Consider the following 20,606-nt stretch of genomic DNA (forward strand, 5'->3'; position numbering starts at 1 on the left):
GACAACCGATGCTCGTCAAGTACAGATTTTAATATAATCTTGCTCATGGGACGGAACTAGACTGTGCACTCTGTTTTGGAGAAGATCTCCACCAGGAAATCATCCTCCTCTTGTAGGACATGCGTATCCACTTTGTGGTGGTAAACCGCCCTTTGAATGATGGCATGACATGCAGTGATATCCATTTTGTGGGGATGGCTTTGTTGGTTATAGCTCCAGATCTGCGCCAGAAAGTTGACATAATCCTCCAAGGGGCCATCCTCATTCCCTATACATAGAGGCTAGTTGTTGGAAATGACCTTTCTGCAGGGTCACCCCCAAACTTTTTGCCTTCCTCCTCCTCTTATTCTGACCTCATTTTTGATGGCTTTAGGACTCTGTGCACTTTACCACTGCTAATCAGTGCTTAAGTGCAAATGCTCTCTCCCTTAAAACATGGTAACATTGGCTCAAACCCAACTGCCATATTTCATTGACTTGTAAGTCCCTAGTAAAGTGCACTACATGTGCAGAGGGCCTGTAAATTAAATGCTACTAGTGGGCCTGCAGCACTGAGTGTGCCACCCACATAAGTAGCCCCTTAACCGTGACTCAGGCCTGCCATTGCAAGGCCTCTGTTGTTGAGTTTCACTACCACTTCGATTTGGCATTTAAAAGTACTTGCCAGGCCTTAAGCTCCCCTTTTCCTACAAATAAGTCACCCCTAAGGTAGGCCTTAGGTAACCCAAAGGGCAGGGTGCTGTGTAGGTATAACGCAGAACATATACTTGTAAGTATTGTATGTCCTAGAAGTGGAAAACTAAATTAATCTTCCACTGCTGTGAGGCCTGCCCCTTTCATAGGCTAACATTAAGGCTACCCTCATAAACTGTTTGAGTAGTAGATTCTGATTAGAAAGGGGTAAACAGGTCATATTTAGTATGGCCAGAATGGTAATACAAAATCCTGCCAACTAGCGAAGATGGATTTTATATTACTGTTTTAGAAATGCCACTTTCAGAAAGAGAGCGTTTCTCTGCACTTAAATCCTTCTGTGCCTTACAATCCACATCTGGGCTGGGCTGGTTGACAACTACCTTGTGCATTCCACCCAGACAACCACAAACACAGGATGCCCAGCCACACCTGCACACATCTGCATAGTGAATGGGTCTTCCTGGGCTGGAAGGGTGGAGGACCTGACACTTACAAGAACTGTGGCATGCCTGCACACAATGGACTGCCAAACCTCCTACTGGGACCCTGGCAGACAAGATTGTACTGAAAGGTGACCTTGTGCACTTCTAAGCCACTCTTTGAAGTCTCCCCCACTTCAAAGGCACATTTGGGTATTTAAACCAGGTCCCTGACCCTACCAACTCAGACACTTCCTGGGAAGAAAACTCTGCTCCAGACCCTGCAACCTGCCAAGAGAAGCTGCCTGGCTGCCCAAAGGACTCACTGGACTGTTTTGCTGTGAAGGACTGCTGCCTTGCTGTTGCCCTGCTACCTTGCTGGCCTCTTGCTCTGCTGAGAAGTGTTCTCCAAGGGCTTGGATTGAGCTTGCCTCCTGTTTGCTGAAGTCTCAGGGCCAAAAAGACTTCATCTCTGCAAAATAACTCCTTGTGCAGCGAAAATCAACTCACATCCTGCCGGAATCGACGCACAGCCTGTCCTGCGGTGAGAAAATCACTGCATCCCCAAACAGGAACAACGCAGCCCGGCTCCCCGAGTGGAGATGATGCAGCGCCAGCGTTGCGACCGAAACTTCGGCGCACGGCCCACCGGATCAACACATCGGCGAGCCGGAACGGCACAGCCCGACTTCCTGCGAGACAAATCGACGCAGAGCCTGCCGTGCGACAAACTTCCCCGCATCGGCCACCGGATTGACACAGCTCCTGTGACTTCCTCTTCCACTGCCAAGATTTCTCTGCATCATCCCAGGGGGCGTCCAAATACCACGCAACCCAAAGTGGACCCAAGCCTGCGCACCAGAAATCGACGCAAAGTCCTTGCTGCGTGGAAAAGAATGGACGCATCCATCTGTGTGCACCAGAGAAACCGACGCACACTTTCCTGTTTTCCACTCATCTTCTCCTCTGCCGTCTTGTGCGGATAATTTAGACACAAACCAGGTACTTTGTGCTTGCAAGAGCCACTTTTTGATTTTTAAGAACTAAAGTCTCTATTTATCATTTTAACAGTGATGTTTCAACATATACTTATCAAATCTTGATCGTTTTGTAAAAGTCTTATATTTTTCTAAAGCTGTGTAGTGTCTTTTTGTAGTGTTCCACTGTGTTATTGCATGATTTATTGCACAAATACTTTACACATTGCCTTCTAAGTTAAGCCTGACTGCTCAGTGCCAAGCTACCAGAGGGTGGGCACAGGATAATTTGGATTGTGTGTGACTTACCCTGACAAGAGTGAGGGTCCATGCTTGGAAAAGTAATGTGACTGCCAACCAAAGACCCCATTTCTAACACTAGTCATAAGGGTCTACATCCCAATAAGCACAGGCTGGGTCCAAGAACTAGTACACTGACCTTTCTGGTGAATCTCGCAGTGGAGGTGGTGTGTATAGGCATGGCGGTGGTGGGGTCAGATGAGGAGTTGGTGTCAGTGGCTTTCTGGGTCTAGGTGGTTGGGCTGGTGACTGCAGCGTTGCAACAATCATTGTTTGAGGCCTGCTCAACTCTGAATCTTTCTGCTGGTGCTGACCGGAGCCTGATGGCAGCAACGGAACAATGAGTGGTTGCTTTCTGCTCCCCTGTTTGAGCTCACTCCAGGCTCCAGAGGGAGCAGTGCTCCACCTAAACATCAGGGTGTATAGTGGTGTTGGGCTTTGTTCCTGGCTTTACTGTGCTGGAGTTATACTCACACTCCTGGGAGTCTTCTTTGTTCGGGGCTCTGCTGGTTGTGACACAGGAAGGCGGTTTAGGACAGTGTCTGGGCTGGGTGTCATTTGGGTCACATGGTGTAAAGAAATGGCTCCCTGTTGCAGTTACCCCCCACTTTTTGCCTGATACTGATGCTGACTTGACTGAGAAGTGTGCTGGGACCCTGCTAACCAGGCCCCAGCACCAGTGTTCTTTCACCTAAAATGTACCATTGTCTCCACAATTGGCACAACCCTGGCACCCAGGTAAGTCCCTTGTAACTGGTACCCCTGGTACCAAGGGCCCTGATGCCAGGGAAGGTCTCTAAGGGCTGCAGCATGACTTATGCCACCCTAGGGACCCCTCACTCAGCACAGACACACTGCTTGCCAGCTTGTGTGTACTGGTGGGAAGAAAATGACTAAGTCGACATGGCACTCCCCTCAGGGTGCCATGCCAACCTCACACTGCCTGTGGCATAGGTAAGTCACCCCTCTAGCAGGCCTTACAGCCCTAAGGCAGGGTGCACTATACCACATATGTGCATGAGCATTATGCCCCTACAGTGTCTAAGCAAAACCTTAGACATTGTAAGTGCAGGGTAGCCATAAGAGTATATGGTCTGGGAGTCTGTCAAAAACGAACTCCACAGCTCCATAATGGCTACACTGAATACTGTGTATCAAACTTCTCAGAATAATAAACCTACACTGATGCCAGTGTTGGATTTATTAAAAATGCACACAGAGGGCATCTTAGAGATGCCCCCTGTATTTTACCCAATTGTTCAGTGCAGGACTGACTGGTCTCAGCCAGCCTGCTGCTGAGAGACGAGTTTCTGACCCCATGCGGTGAGAGCCTTTGTGCTCTCTGAGGACAGAAACAAAGCCTGCTCTGGGTGGAGGTGCTTCACACCTCCCCCCTGCAGGAACTGTAACACCTAGCAGTAAGCTTCAAAGGCTCAAGCTTCGTGTTACAATGCCCCAGGGCACTCCAGCTAGTGGAGATGCCTGCCCCCTGGACCCAGCCCCCACTTTTGGTGGCAAGTCCAGGAGAGATAATGAGAAAAACAAGGAGGAGTCACTGGCCAGTCAGGACAGCCCCTAAGGTGTCCTGAGCTGAGGTGACTCTGACTTTTAGAAATCCTCCATCTTGTAGAAGGAGGATTCCCCCAATAGGAATAGGGATGTGCCCCCCTCCCCTCAGGGAGGAGGCACAAAGAGGGTGTACCCATCCTCAAGGACAGTAGCCATTGGCTACTGCCCTCCCAGACCTAAACACACCCCTAAATTCAGTATTTAGGGGCTCCCCAGAACCTAGGAAACGAGACTCCTGCAACCTAAGAAGAAGAGGACTGCTGAGCTGAAAAACCCTGCAGAGAAGACGGAGACACCAACTGCTTTGGCCCCAGCTCTAGCGGCCTGTCTCCCCACTTCTAAAGACACTGCTCCAGCGACGCTTTCCACAGGGACCAGCGACCTCTGAATCCTCAGAGGACTGCCCTGCATCTAGAAGGACCAAGAACTCCAGAGGACAGCGGCTCTGTTCACCAAAGACTGCAACTTTGCAACAAAGGAGCAACTTTGAAACAACACACGTTTCCCGCCGGAAGCGTGAGACTTTGCACTCTGCACCCGACGCCCCCGGCTTGACTTGTGGAGAACAAATACCACAGGGAGGACTCCGTGTGTAGCCAGAGTTGACCCCCCTGAGCCCTCACAGCGACGCCTGCAGAGGGAATCCCGAGGCTCCCCCTGACCGCGACTGCCTGCTTCAAAGACCCGACACCTGGTAAAGGCACTGCATCCGCAGCCCCCAGGACCTGAAGGATCCGACCTCCAGTGCTGGAGTGACCCCGAGGAGGCCCTCTCCCTTGTCCAGGTAGTGGCTACCCCGAGGAGCCCCCCCCCCCTTGCCTGCATCGCTGAAGAGACCACTTGGTCTCCCATTGAATCCTATTGCGAACCCGACGCTTGTTTGCACACTACACCCGGCCACCCCGTGCCGCTGAGGGTGTACTTTTTGTGTGGACTTGTGTCCCACCCGGTGCCCTACAAAACCCCCCTGGTCTGCCCTCCGAAGACACGGGTACTTACCTGCTGGCAGACTGGAACCGGGGCACCCCCTTCTCCATTGAAGCCTATGTGTTTTGGGCACCACTTTGACCTCTGCACCTGACCGGCCCTGAGCTGCTGGTGTGGTAACTTTGGGGTTGCTCCAAACTTGAACCCCGTAGGTGGTTTACTTACCTGCAAGAACTAACAAACTTTTACTCCCCCTAGGAACTGTGAAAATTGCACTGTCTAGTTTTAAAATAGCTATATGTGAATTATTTGAAAAGTATATATGCTATTGTGATTATTCAAAGTTCCTAAAGTACCTACCTGCAATACCTTTCATTTAAAGTATAACATGTAAAATTTGAACCTGTGGTTCTTAAAATAAACTAAGAAAATATATTTTTCTATACAAAAACCTATTGGCCTGGAATTGTCTCTGAGTGTGTGTTCCTCATTTATTGCCTGTGTGTGTACAACAAATGCTTAACACTACTCCTTTGATAAGCCTACTGCTCGACCACACTACCACAAAATAGAGCATTAGTATTATCTCTTTTTGCCACTATCGTACCTCTAAGGGGAACCCTTGGACTCTGTGCATACTATTCCTTACTTTGAAATAGTGCATACAGAGCCAACTTCCTACACACGGGAACCTGGAAGACCTGCCTCCTCCTCTTTAAAGTCAAGAGGGTTGTCCCCCAAAATTGTCAGGGGAGAGGGTCTCAGGGGAAGACAGCTGCAGCCTATTTGTCTACACCCAGCACCTTCCCCTTTGATACCTCAGGGTCTTCTTTCAGCAAAAGTCGAGGCAAAACTCACACAAGGTATTATTGTGGTCAGGGGAGGCGCAACGAGTGCAAAAGCTGATCTGGCCCAACCAAGTGTATTGTTCAATGGAGCTAGAACTGAATAGGATGGGTGTGCTTCCTTCATCTTCTTTCTGTATTTATTCTTTGAAGCAAGCTTGAAAGAAACTGAAAGCTGTCTCGAATGATTCAGTGAAGGTGTTGGGGGGGTCAAAGCGCAATGGCCGTGGTTGGTGGGGATGGTCAAGCTGTTTGTCTGCTGGGACAACAGCCGGACAGGCGCCAATAGTGTTGTGATCATTAACCTTGTCTTTGGTTTTGAAAAATAGGGGACACATGTCCAAAAAAGCAGCAAGGGTATAGTTTCGGTCTCAGAGCCCGACAGCAGAAAGAAAACAACCGAGGGTGTAGTCTGTGCCTATGCGCATTGTGGACTAAGGGAGGAGTTACAGACACTCCTGTGACTTGAAACGTCTTTGAAGAAAAGCTAGTCGTGACAACAGAAATATGCATAGCATGTGTATCTATAGCCACACATGCTACAAAGTTTAGCAGCAATCAGAATTCGGAAAAATAGTTCATAAGACATTAACAATAACCACAAATCCTTCATGTGTCACCATAAATTAATCATTTACATATTATAAAATATAGATCTTATATTAAAAACAAGAAAATATGAATTATAAAATACAAGCAAATGTTGTAAACAGAATACAACCACAAGCAGTAAACTGCAAGAGCAGAGAAGTTAAATATCTGGCAATATGAGGTGCAATAAAATCATAGTCTTCCATCTTTAAATAGTTGTTCAAGAAATGATTAGGACTATATTTAAAAAGAGAGAGGGAAAGAAAGAGTGAGCAAGAGTTATTGTGCACGTGTGTGTGTATATATGTATACATACACCCACACACACAGTTGGCTGTACAGTGCTGGACTTTCATTGGGGGAGTTAAAAAAAAAATCATTTTTATTAATTTTTTAGCAACACATCTCACCAAATCAATGAATATAAAAACATAAAAGCCGGCAGGCTTAACTCAGAGGCTGGACAGCAGTAGTCATATAACAACAAAAGTACAGTTAGAAGCAATGTTAGCCTTATCAAGCCCAGCAGAGGGACAGCATAATTTAAATCAGCCCCAAAATACCCACCATGCACAGACCCCAGTATCCCCCAATCTGAACAGTGGGAGAGAAGCAAATTAAGGGAGCAAAGAGAGGAGAAGACTACTAAGGAGAGCCAACCGGGGCAGGGCTCAGTGCTGCAGCATCAGAGGCCGGTAGGGAGTCACCAGAACAAGCACAGTGCCCCACGATCTATTTGTGGATAAGCTAATAAGATGGCATCCCAAGCAGGCAATACTGGGAACCCCCTCCGAGCCTCTTCCCTGCGAATTGCCTCCCTTTCACACTAAGCCCACTTCATCAACTCTAACCACCAGCGGTAAAGATCAGGACCCCGGATAGACTTCTAAAACAAGTTTAATTGGCTGCGGGCAAGGATGAAGCCCAAATCTAAGAACCTATCCATGATCTAGCTGCCGACTGATCACATAAGCCTAGCAAGCATAAAGAAGGACTCAAAGGAAATTCTCCATTCATGGCCCCACGAACCACCTGGAGGACCACAATCCAATAGGGGAATAATAGTGGGCGAGACCAAACCCTGTGGAAAACATCTGCATCCTCAATGAAGCACCAGAGACACTCAGAAGTTGCAGCAGGGAACATAGCATGCATAGGTTGGGGAGTCCGACAGGCCCGATGCAGATAGAAGAACTGGATGAGTTTATAGCAGAAATGTCTAGATACCTTAGAACTACATTGCAGGATCCTCCTCCAAGCACGATCAGTGAGAGGCGACCCTCGGTCTGCCTCCAAACAAGACTGGAGGGCCGGTTGTACCCTCTCTCGAGCAAAGCCCACCCCCCCAGGGAACTATAAGTTAATGCAGGGGCACCAAGCTGGTAAGAAATGGGGACTGATCCATGGTTAGTGCATAAATATTTAAGAGGACGATATCCTTACCATACAGACTCCCCAACACCAGGACATAATGATCCTCTGGGTCCGTAACCACCCTATGCAATCAGAAAGGGACTCCTAGCCCTAATCCAGAAAAAAGCATCCTGCAAGAAGGCAAAATAAGAAGTAGCATACAGCTGGCCCCACCAGCATCCCCAAAGAGTTTGTCCCTCAGCCTCTGTAAGGCAAGACTCCTGAAGAAAAGCGACATGGACCCCCCACCATTTTAAATAGGACAACACATTATAATGCTTAGAGGGAGAAGAAAGACCCCACAAATTCCATGTAAGCAACTTAATGTGTGTAGTCATGAACAACAAACCAAGAAAAACAAGGACCGCCCACAGGATCCACCAGCAGAAAAAACCCACAGAATCAAGCAGGCCCCATTCTACCAACCATACATTGCCTCATCCTCATACGTACCACTACCGGCAAACAAACAAATACACCTTAAAACAAAAACCCAACAGGTCCCCTCCCCTCCTTACAGGATTGAGACATTAAACCATCCTGTCCAAAAAACCCACACAAACGTCTACAATAGTAACCAACCAACGACTAGAAGGCCAACAAGATCTAGCAGAAGAGTATGGGGTGCCACCAGCAAGAGGTGGAAACCAACACTCATAAAAAACAAGGCAATGGAACAATCCCAACAAGACCCCCTAAACCCCATACCAAAAGCCCCCTGAAGCCCCTGTGGTAGAAGTAATGTAGAAGAAACATTAATAAACAGCCAGCAAACCAACCCACCTCATGAATACTTTATACAAACTAGGCAAAACACCCAGAGCAAGCCCAGTTGAGCACTTCAAACCAGTACCAGAGCAAGCCCAGTCCACTCACCCAGGTGTGACCCCAGACAGAGTGTTCTCAAGACCAGGAGTAGTGGAGTTCTCAGAGTCATAAGCGGAAGAACAGCTCACTGGAAATGCGGGGCGCACAAGGTCCCCACCAGATCACAAAGTGGCAGCAACCTCAACCGCCTTTGACTGTTCTAACACCACCAGCGTCTTAAAAGGATGTGTCGCCCTTCGCTGCTGAGAACGTTGGCGCTTGGGGTGCGAAGGCTGGCTAGGCCCAGATGACTCCTGATGCACCATGCCCTTGTTGTAGAGTTCAATCCAGTCCCAGGCCGTAGACGGATCAGTGGGAAAATGCACCTTGTCCTCCGACTGGACCTTCAGACAAGCAGGGAAAAGCAAGGCGTACAGCAGGCCCACGGTGCGTAGATTTTTCTTTTGCTATGAAGGATGCCCTCTGCGGTTGGACCTGAAGAGTAAAGTCAGGGTACAGAGACACTTTGGCATTGTCCACCACAAATGAGCCATGTGCACTGGTCTGCTGTAGGAGATAATCCCAGTCTCTGAAACGCAGGAGGCGAGCCACCACAGGACATGGCTGGGCCACAGGACGAGGCTTCCGCACCGGCACACTGTGTGCACGTTCTAGGGCATACAAATTGAAGAGACCTTCGGGGGCCACAACCTCCTAGAGCCCAGTCTCAAGGAAAGCCAGTAGGGAACCCCCCCTCAGCATGTTCAGGCAGCCCCACAATGCAGATGTTATTACGCCGAGCCCAATCTTCCTGGTCGTCCAAGCAGGCTGCCAAGTGCTTAGTCTGTGCCTCAAGAGCAGAGAGACTGTGCTCCTTAAACTGAGCTGCTGGCGCCAGGGGCCTGCACCACGATCTACACATCAATAACCAGTGCTGAAACCTTCTGCGGATCAGACCTAGCTCAACAGAAGGGGAATCACTTTTGCCCTCCAAGCTTACCCCAGAGCCGTCTATGGCCAGATGTTTATCAAATGTGTCACCCATATATGCTGTGTCTCCACCACCAGTGCCCTGCTTGAACCCCTGCCAGGGGACGCTCGCAGCTGTGTCATCCTTCGAGCTTTGGGTGAGCCCCATAAAGTCACTAAGATAGGGCACAGGACGCGATGGCACAAAGGGAGAGAAATCAGCAGAAGCCCCCTCACTGAAAAAGGAGGGCAGGAGACCCCAAACCAGCTAGGATCCAAGGTCAAAAGCAATGAAGCCAGGCAGATGCCCCATGTGAGAACATACCTGTCTCCCACCTCCAGACGGACCAGCCACTTTGGCATTGTCCACCACAAATGAGCCATGTGCACTGGTCTGCTGTAGGAGATAATCCCAGTCCCTGAAATGCAGGAGGTGAGTCACCACAGGACATGGCTGGGCCACGGGACGAAGCTTCCGCACCGGCACCCTGTGTGCACGTTCTAGGGCATAAAAATTGAAGAGACCTTCGGGGGCCAAAACCTCCTAGAGCCAAGTCTCAAGGAAAGTCAGTAGGGAACCCCCCTTAGCATGTTCAGGCAGCCCCACAATGCAGATGTTATTACACCGAGCCCAATCTTCCTGGTCGTCCAAGCGGGCTGCCAAGTGCTTAGTCTGTACCTAAAGAGCAGAGAGACTGTGCTCCCCAAACTGAGCCGCTGGCGCCAGGGGCCTGCACCACGATCTTCACATCAATAACCAGTTCTGAAACCTTCTGCGGATCAGACCTAGCTCAACAGAAGGGGAATCACTTTTGCCCTCCAAGCTTACCCCAGAGCCGTCTATGGCCAGAAGTTTATCAAATGTGTCGCCCATATATGCTGTGTCTCCACCACCAGTGCCCTGCTTGAACCCCTGCCAGGGGGCGCTCGCAGCTGTGTCATCCTTCGAGCTTTGGGTGAGCCCCATAAAGTCACTAAGATAGGGCACAGGCCCCCAATGGCACAATGGGAGAGAAATCCGCAGAAGCCCCCTCACTGAACAAGGAGGGCAGGAGACCCCAAACCACCTAGGATCCAAGGTCAAAAGCAATGAAGTCAGGCAGATGCCCCATGTGAGAACATACCTGTCCTCCCACCTCCAGACGGACCAGCCAGGACAGAAAGAACATGGCTCCAGACACTCAGGAGGTTCCTCTCAATAGACACTGCAGCCGGAGCTGGCCCCACTGCAAAGCAACAACATACAGGCTTGCTGCCCCAGCAAAGCTCATCACTGCAGGCCAACAGGGAGGGGGCCAGCAACAAAGCACTGAAGCTTGAGGGCTCTTGGGGCGGTCGGGTGGGAGGCCAACTAGTCCATAGCACCCCCCCAGGGAGAGTACAGCAGGCCCCAATCTCAGGCCCACAGCTGCCACAGGCAGCCTCAAACAGCCCCTGTACCCTGGGCAGGGCTTCAAATCTGTGCCTGTGTGCTGGCTGCCACAAATAGCACATTGGGGCTGCAGGTGGCCACTGGGTCTGCGGGCCCCTCTGAAGTGTACACCAATGAGAGGTGCTCCCCACACAAGTGTTCACCACCACAGACATTGACATAACGACCTCTGCAAGCAAAGCGGGGGCCGCCATCTTGTATCGCCGCTGGAGCTGGGAAGTTGTGGTGGCCCCACGTCTGGAATCTTCGGTCTCGGGGTGCCACAACAAACCTCCAAGGTCCCTGGAGTGCTCCCCCCCTTGGAAGCGGGAGGCAGCGTCCGCTGTGCAGGGCTGGGGAGATCACAGGCGGTGGGGAGCTCCTTTGCTCACGTCCTCAGGGCACGGTGGCTGGCTCTGCCCCAATCATTGGCAGAGTTTGTTATTGACCATTCTGCAGTCAACAAAGTTTGCAGCATAGGCCCCACCCTACATCTAACATACTGCTTACTGCCTAGGATTGCCTTAAGAAGTATGTATTCTGAAGCAGTGCTCAGTACTTTCTAATTAGCATATTCCCATTATTTAGCATTGACTATATTTTTGTTTAATATTTATAGGATGTGACTAAATGTAGTCTGCCCTAGTTGTAAAAAATAAACCAACCATGTTTAATCCAGGGGAGTCTTAGTGCCTGATCCGAGGCCGCTAACTCACAGCACACAGGATATTTGTTAACAGAGGACTGAAGCAAGAATGCATCATGGCACCGATTCTGTTCAACCAGTTTGTTGCTGACAGAGCGGACAGTTGCTAATCCAAGAGCATGACCATTGAGGATCAATGGCCCTCGCTACCTATCTTGCAATTCACAAATGACACCCTTACAAATGATTATTTTGACTATTAAATTCAGTCAACCAGGACCCAAAGACCAAATATGATTAGAGTTTACCATAATAGGGCAAACACTAGCATCAAAAGTGGCCCTGTCAAGTTATTGCTTTAAGCTTAACCAAGTGCAAAAGGGCTCATTCAAAGACAATCTTTGCCAAGAGTTTGAAAGTAATAAAAGAACCCCATGGTATTCAGCCATCTAAAGCATTTCAACACATCTTCAAATGACAGCTCTCCGGAACTGCAAATTATCCTACAAATCATTTAAACTATTATTAAAGAAGACTGTAAACACCAAATCCAGTACTAGTGTTTTGGAACCTTTTAAAAGAAAGAAACGAATATGGTAATTGCAAGATCCTAATATAAGAAGCAACCCTACTTTGTCCTAATCTTCCATGGGAGAAAAAAGTCCAGCGCCTAAAGTTATGCTTTGGGCTATTTGATGTGGGAGAAATCCTTCAATAAAGCAAAGACAAAAGAGCTTATATAGTTTGCCGCTTCGGCCTTTACAAAAAAAGATAATCTTTCTCACATATACTCTGCTGCTTCCTGATATTTATAATGGAAAGGAAAAGACTTTTAATGCCAAGATTCCAAGCAATGCACTCAAGCTGGTCAATAGCAATTCTTATCTGCTTCAGTGACACCCATGGCATTTTAACAAGTAGATTTGTAAAATATATGGACAGAATTTTAAAATGCATGGAGCAACCACGCATTGCAGAATGAATGGGACTATATGTGAACTAAACGTATGCTGTAGAATACCTAATGCTGAAGTGACTGAACAGTTTTAATTAACTCTCAATAATTTATTTACAAACTCACAGCACTCTTAATAAAAAATTCAGCAGTGTTGCTCAAAGCCTATTTAACAATCAAATTAACAATGGGAGGGAATATGTGTGTTTTCAGTAACATACAAAATTGTGTGTAGAATCATACAGAAAGGTAGAACGTAAGGTGAGAAACAGAATGCGTGGATACAAACATGTACTACCTGAAACTTCTCTTCCTACCTGAATGGAAGAATTGAGAGACACCTTCTTCAGAACCTTCTTCTTATGTTCATTTAGGATGCCATCGATTTTTCTCATGGGAGGCAAGTACAGCTCATCTGCGCAAGACAAACAAGGCAACAATCACTTATGCTGCAGACACTCTAATGCTATGAATGCTAAATGGGTAACTGTTTCCTTGGGATTGCAACAGAAGGGGAGCAGTGTGCTTTGAGCAATGTAAGGTAAAGAAGTGCAGGTGGCTTTAGCAGTGCAGGTGGTTCAAGTGGCCAGCGGAAATGTAGGCAGTTTTATCTTTAGCAGCTGAAGTGGCTCAAGCCCAGGAGGTGGGGAGGTCCTAGCTGCGACTGCAAGGGTGATTTACCTCTGGAAGTGGGGGTGGCTCCAAACCTGATAACAGTTGCAGTTTTGCTGCGGAGGGGGTGCTCCATCCTCCAGTAGAGGACTAGAATCTAGTCCTAGTGGGAGAGTGTGTTTAGCTCTGGCAATATATAGGGAAGTCAGTTGTCTGAAGGATGGGAGTTAGACATAGTAACGGAATAGGTTGGGGAATCAAGCAGCAGAGATGGCCTTAGCAGCAGTTCAGCTTCCTGTCTATGGTGAGCTAGTCATGCTTGTAAACACACCACTTGTGTCCTCCAAAGCCTGTATCATGTCAGGGTCCAAGGCTGTGCTGACCAGCATTTCAACATAGCTTCTATACATCTCCTTCATGGCACGCGTGTTCAGCACCCGACCCACAGGAATTCGCTCTGCAAAGAGAGAGACCAAATGACAAGCGTAAAAGACAAAAACTGAAGCACCTCCATGAAAAGGCATGTAGAAATCTAACAATAAATTGCCATAGGCTACACACCTGTTCAAAACCATGAAACACCATTACCACCATGAACATGGTGGATTTACACTCTGTGACCTAGTACTGTAACCTGTCCTGCCTTAAAAAAAACAGAAGTCAGTCTAAATGGTCACTGCAGGACCTACTCATACAAAAAGAAAGGCATCATTTGTTTCTATGTTGCTAGTCAGACCCCCCACAATTCGGTCTTTGTATTTGTTTCCTGTGTCATATAAATAATATAAATATATGTTCGGTGGCACGTGTAGCTGCAGATACACATGCTGTGCATTATCCTGCCATCTAGTATTGGGCTCAGAGTGTTACAAGTTGTTTTTCTTCGAAGAAGTCTTTTCGAGTCACGAGACCAAGTGACTCCTCCCTTTCGGCTTCGCGTATATATGGGAGCCATCTACCTCTGTACAATAGCCTAGTCTCAGGGGATCAGGAAACACTTCTGAAGGCCTGCAGATGACGGTTTATACAACATCAGAGGGAAGAGGTGTGACATCGATGTAGAAGGCTTCTCTGGGGGTAAGGAGAGCATTGCCGTTTTAATAACATCTTTCAGTATGCGCCTCAGGTGTGTGGGCAGCCGGTCTGCTTTCCTGGAAATGCTCCTCAGTGCTTCCATTCCATACACGCTTTCCATTAATCTAGAAAGCACTCACTCTCCCATCCTTGCACAGTAGTTCTGTGGAAACTCCTTTCAAGCACACATGTATGCCTAGGAATAGAGTTTGAGAGTGCAACCCGACAAACTGCCCTCTATTGTTAATGTTGTAAGAACAGGTAGAAAGTTGAACCCTTTTACGCCTATCTGCCCACAGCAAATCGACAATAATACTGTTTATTTTCCGGAAGTACTCTCTTGGGATCATACAGAAGGACCCTTGTAAGGTAAAAAGGCAACAAGGAAGTATGATAATTTCCGTTATAGCGATTCTTTCCATGAGCGACATAGGCAGTCCCTGCCAGAATTTTACAGAGGCCTGGAGACCCGCTGCCACTCACCCGATATTAAGTTCATGAAATGTTTGTGGCGAGGCCGCCAGCTGGATTCCTAAATATCACACATCCGTGTCCTCCCATGGTATCGGCAACCGTGGAAGGGTCTTGAGGGTTCGGCCCACCAGTGAGCCCAAAAGGAATAATTTAGATTTAGAGGGGTGAACTCTCAGAGCTGAGATTTTCTCAAAATCCTGCAGCAGCATCATGAGGTGGGGCACTGATACTGACAGGTTGCACAAATATACCAAGGTGTCATCGGCATATAGGGAGACTACATGTATGGTCCCACCAGTTGGGATGACCCATGGGTATAATACTTGGTGAAGATGTGCTCCTAAGGGATCAATACCCAGCGCAAAGAATAACAGTGAAAGAGGGCATCCCTGCCTCATCCCCCAATGAAGAGTAAAAATTGATGAGACAGTTGATGAGACAGTCGTCCCAGTCTTCACCCGAGCACATGGGTCAGTGTAGAAGAGTTGGACCCATCGTATGTAGGCTAGTCTGAACCTAAGTTTATACAACACCTGCCATAAATATTGCCAATGCAAAGAATCGAAGGCCTGTGCTATATCTAAAAAGGCTAAGGCCGTTTCTTCCGGATGAGATTGTGTGGAATGACAGACATGGGCTAGCCGACGTAAATTATGTAAAGTGCTTAGGAATAAACCTGGATTGGTCTGAGTGCACCAGGGAGGAGACATAAGCTAGGAGGCGGAGGGCCAAAGCACCACTTAATACTTTAACGTCACTGTGCAGTGGGATATTGGTCGATATGCCAACGATACAGTGGGATACCTGTTCTGTTTAGGAACCATAATTATAAGCGCCTTGTGCATTGTGGGAGGAAGCCAGCCATGATTCAAGGAAGTCCCAAAGACTTCAAGGAGTTTATCCACCAAAATATTGGCATATTTATGATAAAACTCAGCTGGGAAGCAGTCATTACCAGAACTCTTTGACTTTTTAAGCAAACGGATTACTGTAACTAACTCCTCCTTAGTAATATGGGGTCAAGGCTCTCGCAGACCTCCAGCATCAGCACTGGGAGAGTCACCTGTGCCAGGTATTCATCAATGTCCCTCATATGTATAGAGATGGAAGGGCATAACAGACACTAAGGTGTGAGCAAAACACATCATTGATAGCCCCCTTGGGAGTAGATCGTTTTACCATTGGTGTCAGTTATGGAGAGGATAGAATTGTGAGAATGTTCTTGCCTAATCAACCTAGCCAACATTGCCCCAGTATTATTGCCTTCAGCATGAAGACGCTGGCGACGGGCAGTGTAAAGATGTTTTTCCAAATGGCCCCATGCATCTAGTAGCAGCTTGCGGGTTTCATTCCATTCTCCCAGGTGATAAGGACTGGTTGGGAGCCCCTGTTCGATTCTCCCTAAGTTTTTCTCTAGGGTTTGTATTTCCTTCTCCAATTGTTGTAGAACCCCATAAGACGTCTTGAGGCATACTCCATGAAGAATGGATTTCATCGCATCCCAGTCTGTGGCTCTATTACCCGAGGTACCCCAGTTTTCCTGAAAGTAAAGCAGTAAGGACTGAGCAATCGTCTGTTCAAAGGTAGGGTCAGCAAGGGCTTCCACATGCATACGCCACAGCTGTATAGGTGGTGCCTCTAGGTCAAAAGGACCGGAGAATGGTCGGATAGGCACCTCGGGAGATACACTATATTATCCACTGCAGGGGTTAAACTCTCTGAAGTGAAAAAGTAATCCAGACGACTGTGAGTGCCTGCTGTGGGAGTATTACAGGAGAACTGTAATGTGGCAGGGTTACAAACTCTTCACACATCACAGAGTCACATTTCCCTCAACAAGGTACAGAGGTCAATAGTCATATGTGGTTTAGTATGAGATCTGGGTGGTGAGCGGTCCAGATATCCGTTAAGGACACTACTACAATCCCCCCAATATCACCTCAGCATTGAGAAAGGGCAAGATAATAATACATTACTCCAGCTCAGCACTGGAGTAAGTCAAGCACCACAAATTGCAGATCACTGGTACTGCATCAACCTTTCATAGAAAATAATGGAGAAAGACATTAAAAAACATAGGAAATAATATTAAATTACATTTAACATATCTAAAAATTAACCATATTTATTATTTAATTATAAAATATTGTAACCACTTTTTGAATTTGTACGACTAACATTAATTTTTATTAAACCATAATTACATATTTTGAATTCTTTCTATACATCACTTTTAATAATTAACACATAATAAAAACATTTTTATACTATAGGTGGGAATATTTTTTCAATGTAATTTAAATTAATTATACATTTAATTTAAAATTAAGGTAATAGTGATGTAGCTGCTTTGTATATTCAACACTTTAAAATAAATATATAAAATTAATTTACATTAATATTTGACATAAAATATTTTTGCATAGTTAAATGACATTTTTTTTTGCTTTTTGTTATACTTTACTAAAAGGAGACACTACAGTCAAGGTAATCTTCCTACGGGGTTGAGATGACGAATATGTCAGAAGATTCCAGACCCAGGCTAGCACCTGGGATATTCAAAGATGAGGAATCTGCAGGTAGAACTACCAGTCAGAAGAATCTGCCAACATTCCTAGGCAGTGCAGCCAATGATATCCTAGAAATCAAAACGCCCGAGGGTATAGTTCACAGAGACTCAACAAATATACTCTCAACGTTTGCGAAGTTCTATGCAGACCTCTATGGGTCACATAGGGAGCCGCAACCTGACTTCAGTGGGTGCTTCGATAACGTGGCACTGGGCTGGATTAACAATGCACAGCGTGAATTCCTAGCTGTAGACTTTACAGCGGATGAAATGTGAGAGGCGACTGCACAGTTACCAACATGAAGGCCCGGAGTCCTAACGTCCTCCCGACGGAATATTATAAAGCCTATGCAGAAGTACTAGCACCTGTTCTACACCAGGTCTAAAATGAATCGAAAGAGGTGGGTGAGCTGCCTGCCACTATGCGAGAGGCATGTGAGTCATACAAATCCCTCTCTCATAAACTGCGACACTAAAATACTAGCTAAAATGATTGCCAATCCTCTCTCCCTGCTCCTCCCGTTCCTGGTCAGGCAAGACCAATCTGGATTCATCCCAGGGAAATCAACCTCACATAACTTGAGGACTCTGTTTGCAGTCATGCAGGATCTAGACTCTGAGATAGATGTAGTGGCTGTCTTCTTGGATGCCACCAAAGCCTTTGATTCCTTTGAGTGGGACTTCTTGATGGCGGTACTGTTCCGAATGGGGCTACCCAGTGGATTCTTGGAGTGGACAGGCCTTCTGTACACACATCCCATGGCAAGGGTGCACATGAATGGCCGGATGTCGGACCCCATATATATATCTAGGGGCACCAGACAGGGGTGTCCGCTGTCACCGCTTCTTTTTGCGCTGGCAGTGGAGCCCCTGGCAGCCAGGCTCCGGCAAAATCACTGAGGCTATGCGCTCTATTATCCCTTGAGGCACCTCCTGGTGTCACTATATGCGAACGATATCACCCTATATCTGAAAGAGCCTCGAGTCAGCCTCAGTGGGGTCCTGCAGGAGTTTGTCCAGTTTGGTGTATTATCCGGTATACAGATCAATTGGGGGAAATCACAGATCTTCAATACGCACAAAATGTGGCCCTTCATCCCAGACTACCCACTGCATTGGTGCTTTGCTGAACTCAAATATTTGGGAGTACGGATCACTCTGGACAAGGAGTAAAACAGTCAGAGCTAACAATGGAGTGCCACAATCCACCATCACTGATAGTATTACCTGGCCTATATCCTTGGTGGGCCAGAGAGGCCTAATTAAAATTGTCATGCTCCCCAATCTCCTCTACTTCTTAAACATACCATACAGACCAAAGAAAGCCTTTTTTCATGCACTCTGCACTCAGATGTTAAAGCTGGTATGAGCAGGGGGGGCAGGTCAGAATTGGATGGGATGTTCTTACCCTCCTCTTCAGTCAGGGCAGCTTCGAGGCACCTGAATCTGAACTATACTACAACTGTGCAAAGGCCCACTATGCCTTCCAAAACCTACCTCATACTTGCCACATTTGGCAGTCGAGGAGGGTATATGAGCCCGCTGCCTCCATCAGCCTATTTAGGTGCTGCGCTGGACTTCTCAGATCCAGTGGACTCAACAGTGGCTGCATGGCATGGATTGGCGAGACATGCAGGAGCATTGCTGCTTTAGTCCCCACTTGTCCCCTTACCGTATAATCCTCTACTGTTGGTTACCCATGAGGCGATCTGTTGAGTGGTCCTGAGAAGAATGGGCTATGCATGCTGGTGAGAACTGTACACACAGGGCAGCTTTAAAACGAAAGAGGTAGTTTTTGCAGGCGTAGAGCCATTTCACCTAGATACATTCTTATACATCAGGATTTGATACAGCATTAAAGCTGTATTCCCAGGGGAACTGTGCACACTTAACACCCTACATACATTATTACAGGCTGATACATTGCGCTGTCTGGTTTCTACCCTTTATAGCTCCATACAAAGCGAGATCCTCAAGGGGCACATGCATGCTCGTACCAAGTGCAGGTAAAGCTTGAGGTGGAACTAACAGATGTCAATTGGGAAGCATGCTGCGCTCACAATGGTGAAGTTGCCCCCAGTAGTAGACTTTGCATCATACACTATAAATACTTGCACAGAGCATACTACATGCAGCGCGCGCTATACAGGTATGGTCATAGTGATAATGACAGATGTCACCCATGCAATGCCGGAGGGGCGGAATTTCTGAATTTGGCAGTGTAGTTACATAAAGAACTACAGCACTGAGGGATATGACAAATACAACACTCGCGCTCACTCCCTTCCTCGCCTTACTGGGGTACACACAGCAGGTTGAGCCCTGCTACAGGAAGTTCATTGCACTGGCGCTGCTACTAGCCAAGCCAAGAATTGCATGTAGTTGGGGAAGGGGCAGGGTCCAAAATTTAAGGAATGGCCATCTGACCTTGTCTACTGCAATGACCAGCTGACACTGCATGCTGATACTTTACCCCTGAGCTCCAGGCCCTGAGACATCTGGGACCCCTTGTGTGCAAATCTGTTGTCTCACCCGACTGTCTCTGGTCCTGGTGGGCCAGCTGGCCATTTACCCAGGATGCTATTTACGAGGAATAAGCCTGTAGCGGGAAGATGCTAAGCGAACAGACTCTAAATAAATGTGTATTAGCCGGGCACGCTGAGCACTACTGAGACCTCTGAATCGAGGGCCGGATGCACACCTATCGACCCCTCTTGCTCGGGAAGGGTGAACATGAATGGTGCTGTAGCACGCTGTGACACATGGTGGAGACACCGGGGGCATGTCATGGCTGCATAGGGGAGGTGAATTAAGGAAATATACGCTACATTCCTCTGTAATTAATGCTTAATGTGTGACATTACAATGTGACCAACAGATGCGCTAGTCGTCGAAGTTGCTATTATTGCCCTTCTTTACCGAGCTTTAGTTGGTTGAACTTTTTGTTACTTTTACTAAAATAATCAATAAAATAAAAATAAATAAAAAACATTCCTAGGCAGTGAAACAGGCCAATCACACTGTAGGTAAAAGTCTTCACATGCATCATGTTTTCAATATGCACTAACGCAATCATTACAGTAGAATAGTGTTTGATAGACACATACCTAACAGCCATGTAAGGGGTTTTGTGTTATGTTGCATGTTCCGCTGCAGATTCACATGCTGTGCACAGGTCCTGCCATCTAGTGTTGGGCTCGGAGTGTTACAAGTTGTTTTTCTTTGAAGAAGTCTTTTCAAGTCACGGGACCGAGTGACTCCTCCTCTCTTGGTTACAGTGCGCATGGGCATCGACTCCATCTTAGGTTGTTTTCCCGCAGAAGGTAAGGTAGGAGTGATAGAGTGTAAAGAA

At 47.3% G+C, this 20,606-nt stretch overlaps 1 protein-coding gene across 1 annotated transcript in view; it reads right to left on the reverse strand.

Moving 5' to 3' along the window:
* Window positions 1-20,606, reverse strand: part of PRR12 (proline rich 12) — a 420,401-nt gene that overhangs the window by 38,182 nt on the left and 361,613 nt on the right. Inside the window, exons 10-11 of the mRNA XM_069200974.1 lie at window positions 13,469-13,594; window positions 12,843-12,940 (exon numbers count right to left, since the gene is read on the reverse strand). Of these exons, the coding sequence (XP_069057075.1) occupies window positions 12,843-12,940; window positions 13,469-13,594 (224 nt within the window). The remainder of the gene's footprint in view (window positions 1-12,842; window positions 12,941-13,468; window positions 13,595-20,606) is intronic.

The sequence above is a fragment of the Pleurodeles waltl genome, chromosome 7 (assembly GCF_031143425.1).
Source record: "Pleurodeles waltl isolate 20211129_DDA chromosome 7, aPleWal1.hap1.20221129, whole genome shotgun sequence".
In the NCBI taxonomy this organism is placed as follows: Eukaryota; Metazoa; Chordata; class Amphibia; order Caudata; family Salamandridae; genus Pleurodeles; species Pleurodeles waltl.